This window comes from Chaetura pelagica, unplaced genomic scaffold (genome assembly GCF_000747805.2).
Source record: "Chaetura pelagica isolate M959 unplaced genomic scaffold, ChaPel_1.0 scaffold330, whole genome shotgun sequence".
In the NCBI taxonomy this organism is placed as follows: Eukaryota; Metazoa; Chordata; class Aves; order Apodiformes; family Apodidae; genus Chaetura; species Chaetura pelagica.
The window spans coordinates 459,692-466,457 of record NW_009951918.1 but is presented as its reverse complement, the minus strand read 5'-3'; the positions used below and the strand labels follow the sequence as shown (position 1 = coordinate 466,457).

The following is a 6,766-nucleotide window of genomic DNA, read 5'->3' as shown; positions in this document are numbered from 1 at the left end:
GTGCCCCCAGCACAAGAAAGATGTGGACCTGTTGGAACATGTCCAGAGAAGGGCCATGAAAATGATCCAAGGGCTGGAGCCCCTCTCTTATGGGGACAAGCTGAGGGAGTTGGGGTTGTTCAGCCTGAAAAAGGGAAGGCTCCAGGGGCACCTCACAGTGGCTTTCCAGTACCTGAAGGGGGCCTACAGGAAAGCTGGGGAGGGTCTTTTTGCAGGGGCTTGCAGTGAGAGGATGAGGGGTAATGGTTTTAAGTTGAAAGAAGAGAGGTTTAGGTTAGACATGAGGCAGGAATTCTTCAGTGTAAGGGTGGTGAGACCCTGGAACAAACTGCCCAGAGATGCTGTGGGGGCTCCATCCCCGGAGGTGTTGAAGGGCAGGTTGGATGGGGCTCTGAGCAGCCTGTTCAAGTGGGAGGTGTTCCTGCCCATGCAGGGGAGTTGGAACTCGATGATCTTTAAGATCCCTTCCAACTCAAAAAATTCTATGATTCTGTAGTTTCACCAGTTTATGTGCTGCAGTAAGTGAAATGGGAATGTGCTTTTGGAGACTTGCAGCAAGGGTGAAGTTGCATTATCAAAACAAAACAAATACAGAAGTAGGTACATAGAATTTAAAAAACTGGGAGTTAAAAAAGCTGTAGAGCAAAACCATGGCATGGTTCTAGTACTCTGTTAGCTATTTTCCAGGGAGTGGTAACATTTATAGACTCAAAAGGAGAGTTGTGTGATGTGTTCAAGCTTCTTTATCTATGATGAAAATTCAATTTAAAGAGATACTTCCACCCTTCCACCACAGAATGTTATACCCTAGTGGAAGCCAAAGTGGATTGAGAAACACTAGGAGACTGAAATATGATGTATGATTTGCCATTGAGTTACTCAGGTGCACACTGTGGCTTAATCCAATTCACTTCCATTTCAGTCTGGCCTGTGTACTCCATTAATTATTGTTCCATATGGATCTCTGTTATGAGATTATGTTAATAACATAATGTTTAATTGTGTTATATATGGAGAACTTTTTAACTACTCACATCTAGACAACAGATACGATTATGTCTTCTCAGGAATTTGTAGGTTTTATTATTCTGCTGCTGCACAGTTAAATCTTGTGACAGTCCTATTCTAGTAGCTCAGTGGTTCTTTGAACAGAAATTCACGGGGTTGCGTTTTTTTCCCGTTGTGACCAAAATTTGACTTCTTGTGGGGAAACCTGAACTGTAAGCCACTGAGTCCTGTGCCATAGTGCTTGATCTTTGGCTTGTTTTATTTCTCTTGTTGTACACAGGACTTCTTTTAGGTGCCATGGCCAAGCTGATATTGTAAGCATTGCCCAGTGTACAGTTGTCTTTTAGTAACAGTATTTGCTTACTTTTTTGTTAGGAATCTATGTATTCTTTGAGACTAGATGTGGTCAGAAAAGGCTGATCCAGGTAGAAGCTTCAGCCTTTCAAAAGTTGCATACCCTACTAGAAAATTAAATGCTTTTATGTTGAATTTGTACTAGTGTGTTTTTTAAATTTTGCTCCTGCTGAGTTCAGAGGCAGACCTGGCACTCAAAAATGGAAGCTTCCAAGGTTATTATGAACAAAATTGGAGTAAAAGACTTTGTAGAAAATATTAAAGATGAAGTCTAGTGGTTGAACTAACATTTAACTTGTTTGAAGTGTTACAGTGATACAAGGATCCCACAATCACTTGTAGAAGACTCCGTGTTCAGAGCAATTTTGTGCATGCTTTACAATTACAAGATTATGAGAGTTCATACTTGCTTATCAGTATGAACTGATGTATGAGCGTGCATGTTCTGAAGTGTTAATGTCACTACCCAGGTGCTGCTTTTGCTGACTGGCAAGAAACATAACATTTCACAGATCTTTTTGTTTAAAGCTATTTTGGGTGAGCTTGCTTAATACGTGGCAGCAGAAGCAATCAGGTTTCCCAGGCAGGTTACAGTTCAGAAGAGAGAGGGTTGTATAACACAGGAGAGACAGGGAATTCTCTCTAAGGGTTATTTGCATATTCTGTTCTCAGCCACTTTATACCATAGCAGTTCTTTTTAAAACATAAATAAATGAAACATTTTGAAGATATTTCTCCAAAACATATGTTAGCTAAAAGACTGTATTGGTTTTCTGAAAGGTAGCTTTTGTTTGTATGTCATGGCTGTACAAGCTGAACATTGGTATATTGCTGGAGTCTGGAAAAACGTAGTTACTTGGTGAAATTCCTTCAGAGAATGTGCCAAGACAACATGCACTTGGGGTGAGATGCCTTGTGGATTCAGTAAGAGCTCTCTCTGCTTCTAGTGTGACCTGGAGTTATTATATTTTTTAAATGTATATATGTAAGTACCCCTTGCAATTATACAGGCAGGGGCTAGTGGGGCCAAGAAGCAGCTCTGGGTCATGGCCAGGGCAGGAAAATAAGGGGCAGTGTGAGCAAGACTTGGCCCAGAGAGCCAGGGGAAGGCAGGGACTGTCCTCTCTGCTCAGTTCTTGTCAGGCACTATCCAGGTACTGACACCATTCTGGGGCCCTGATACACGAATGACACTGAAAAACTGGTGGGAAGTGAGGGGAGGTCACTGAGGTGGTGGAGCTGGAGCCCTTGCCCTTGGGGAGAGGCTGTGGGACTGAGTCAGGTTTACCTGGGAGGAGGGATGGCTTCAGGGTCACCCAGCAACAGCCCAGGGAACTATGGGAGATGCTGCCAGGCTCTTTGCAGTATTTTGTGGCAGGAAGGTGGGCTGGAGACAGCTGGCACGTGCTGAAACACGGGGAATTTAAACTGACTGTAAGGAAAAAACGTTTTCCCCACAAGGGCAGCACAGCAGTGGAGCCAGGGCCCAGACTTGGCTATCAAGCCCCAACTGAATAAAGCCCTGAGCAGCCTGACCTGAGCTCACAGCTGGCTGTGCTTTGGGCAGGGCTTGAAATGGAGACCTCCTGTGGTCCTTTCCTAACTGAGTTACCTGTTAGCCTATACCTGACAAAAAACTGTGCCTGTGTGTGTGTGTAGATGTGGTCTTGGTTCAGCATGGCACTCAGCTTTGATACAGTAACAATAGTATAAAGACCTATTGAGAGTGAGATCCTTTATTCCAAAAAGTCAGGATTAGACTGTGAAAATACAGTGTGCATAGTGCTCTTATAAAATAAACTTTAAAGGCTCCTTTGGAATAATATTTTTTTTAAAAAGCTTCATTTCTGCCTGCATGCCAAACAAAGCAATCAGTTATATATCTGGACATGAGAAACAAATAATAAACCAAATTGGAATCTGAATAATCACAATTTCACCTTTTCATATAGCATGTCTTCTTCAGAATAGCACTGGGCATGGATGTTGTGGTCTTGCTCCAAGATGACAGTATGTCCTTTGGTGGTGCTTTAAGTACTTCTTTGGGTTTTTTGGTTGTTGTTTGTGCTTTTTTTGTTTGATTGGTTGTTGTTGTTGTTTGGGTGTTATTGTTTGATTGTTTGTTTTTAATACCAACAAGCAGAGAAGAATCCTTACATTTCCAGCTTTTTCTTTATTGTTTGAAAAGTATGTGGAGATGTTCACGTTTTCTTCCTTACAGGCAGAAAGGTAGTTTAACCATCAGCAAAGAGCTAGCTGCAGTAGTCATCAACCTCCGTTTTCTCTGTTTTGGAGACAGATTCATCCATTAAGTCTGGAGTGCAAAGCTAAGAGTGCTTACAGAGCACTTATCCATATATATTTGATTACTGGAGCACAGCTGCTGTTCAGGGTAATTAATGTGAGAGTATAATATCTTTCAGATGGGTGCTGTGTCTTTAATTTCAGGATGAGATGACCTCTCTTGCTTATATTCTCTTCTCTGTGTCACATTTTATGTAGGTTAATTATTTTGGTTTGCTTGCTGGAAATAAAGTGCTTCTAGAAGCATTGGTGAGAAAAATCAGGCAGACACTGTATCTGCTTGAGGGAAACACTACTAAGAATAAAAAAATTGTGGTTTTTAGTAGTCATCCAGCTACGATGTACGAAAAAGGATTTAGTGCTTCTAGCTCCCAACTGTAATAGGTGGTTCTTTAAACTACTGTCCTAAAGATAGATTGTTAAACAGTCAAAAAAATGTAATTTATTTAGAAGGTTACATTTCATTGAAGGTTATTTGGGCTTGGTGGCCTAAGGTGGCCTTAGGTGGCATTTATTCAAATCTATTATTTTAGAAGTAAACTTACACTCTTTTCCAATAATTAAAATGTCTCTTTCAAAAAAATTCAAAATAATTTTGAAAATAATGTTTTATTGTTTGCAAAATTAAAAAATGAAATTAAATTGAAATTATTGGGAGAAAGACTTTTCCAGTCAAAAGCTTTAAGTAAAGCTCCTCATCACGTCAAAAGACATGACCTTGACAATTACAGGATATCACTATTTGAAATTAACCTGAGATCATTCTTCACATGAGGACAATTTCACAAGTGAACTTCGGAAACTTTGGATCTGAAGAAGGAAAATATTGGGGCTCTCCGGTGCTTTTTAGCAATACTTTGTATGTATGTATCTCTGTAATTTTTTTTTCACACCTGAACATGTCAGTAGTATGTGTTATGTAACAAGTCTGTATTAAGATTTCAAAAAAAGTATCACATATTTTCAGATATATTCAGAACTTTTGTGGCTGTAAGTATTGTGGCATTTGATATGTTATTTGACTTAAGGTACAGGTAGTCTTCATGCAGTTGAATTTTGCCTTCTGCTCTAACTTGACATAATTCAGTTAGAGATGTGGCAGGATACAGGTGACAGAGAGGTCAGAAAATTGGTCATCGTCCTGTGTTTATATGTAACTTCATTTCTCTCAGCTGGTACTGCCCTTTTTCTGTGGGTGACCAATGATGCTTTGGAATGAGTCAGGGGCTACTTCGAATGCAACAGGTTTAGGGCAGAATTTTTCAGCAGTTCTCTATTTTAGCCTAATTCTGTCTACATGCAAAGCAATGGAAATTTTATAACTGTAGTGGAGCAAGAGATCCTACTTGGGATGGACTTTTCAAAGGGCTGTTATGCTTCACTCTTCACCCTTCTTTTTTTGGGCTTAAAATGGAAACCTGTCCAATATTGTTCTTATTTACTTAAATAATGTGTTGTATGCTGTGGGGAGAAAACCATTTTGCTTGTTAATTGTGGCAGACACCTGCATACACACCTGCATTCTGTTTCATTATTTCCTAAAATAATATAAAATGCACTTCCTATGACACTGCATTTTAAAAACTTAGGACAAGATTCAAATAATATGAATCTGCTATGTAAGAATAAAACCACCTGATCTAGATAGGCCTGTTTGCTCTATGAAACTTACAGAAGCTAGTAAGTTTTCCTGTTTCTGTGGTATGCATATTAATTGTTGGCAGGCCTCTCCAGTAATTGTTTTATCTTTTGAGATTTTTACTCAAAGTCAGCAAGGCTAAGATCCCTAACTAGGCTCAATGGGTTCATGGTTATGAAAGTTAGTGACTCTGTGTTTTAGGAAAGACGTTTGGTGCAGAAGCCATCTTAAGTTAGTATAGATACATTCCATGAAGGTATGCTGTACGTCCCTGTCATTTGCTTCTCTGCAGAGAAGGAACAGGTACTTCAGATAGCCTGAGAGTGCATTTTTATTTCTAATGATTTTTTAAATGTTCATGGGGTGACTAGCTCAGCTGAAGATGCCACACTGCACAAGTGTAGTATGCACAGCTGTCATGTATCTGCGCCATTGCAGACTCCTGTCTTTAGTCCCAGAGTCTGGGACTAAATCTGTCGTTTTACAGTAGAGCATCCTTTCTTTGCACTGAGTTAGGGAGATGTAGGGAGAGTGGTGGAGCACAGGTGGAATATTTATGTCATATCTTTACTATGGTTGCGACCCTTGCAAAAGTTAGCTTTTCTAGCATGTACTTACCAATGTCATTGAAATGCCACAGCAGTCCATAGAAGCATGTCCAAGGAGTTGCTTGGAAAAGATTATTCCACAAAGCATTTGTCCATAGAAGTGAGGAGTGCAGTTCCCCAGGATGTGGTTATTGGTTGCTGCAGCATGGGAGATTTGCTTGGGAGGTCATACGGCTGCACTGGCTGCAGTTTGACTTCACAACTGATGAAGTCAAACGCTTGTCTGCTGAGGAATGAGGAGTGCCTTTAGTTGCTTCTGTTTATTTTCTCCATTCAGAAGTTTCTTTTTTATTTCTTTCCAGCTGTGACAGACAAAATGTCAATAGAATAAGTGACCTACCCACCAGAACTTGCCATGAACCATTTGGGTGGACCATCTGAAGGGGAGGTGAGTGAAGAGCCAGCAAGTGGGACAGTGAACGAGTCGGTGGAGGCTGACCTGGAGCGCCCAGAGGTGGAGGAGGAGCAGCGGTATGCAACTCGCTACCCCAGGCATACCAACTGCAGCCAAGGGGGCCTGGCAGGGCAGGAGGAGGAAGGGATGTTAGCTCGGTCAGCCAGCACTGAGAGTGGTTTCCACAATCACACGGACACTGCGGAAGGGGATGTGATTGCCACGGTGGAAGACACTTACGACACGGAGAGAGTCCAGGAAAATGAGGATGAGAGTGCCTACGCAGTGCAGTACAGGCCTGAGTCTGAGGAGTACACGGAGAACGCTGAGGCTGAGCACAGCGAGGCTGTTCATCATCGAACCCTGCCCAATCACTTGCATTTCCACTCCATCGAACACGAGGAAGCCATGAACGCGGCCTACTCGGGCTACGTCTACACGCATCGGCTGCTACATCCC

General features: G+C 41.6%; 1 protein-coding gene across 1 annotated transcript in view; it reads left to right on the top strand.

The window, feature by feature from the left end:
• The first annotated feature begins 6,268 nt into the window (after positions 1-6,268).
• The window catches only part of APBA1 (amyloid beta (A4) precursor protein-binding, family A, member 1), a 33,181-nt gene continuing 32,683 nt past the window's right edge, over positions 6,269-6,766 (top strand). Inside the window, exon 1 of the mRNA XM_009994999.1 lies at positions 6,269-6,762. Coding sequence (XP_009993301.1) covers positions 6,269-6,762 — 494 coding nt within the window. The remainder of the gene's footprint in view (positions 6,763-6,766) is intronic.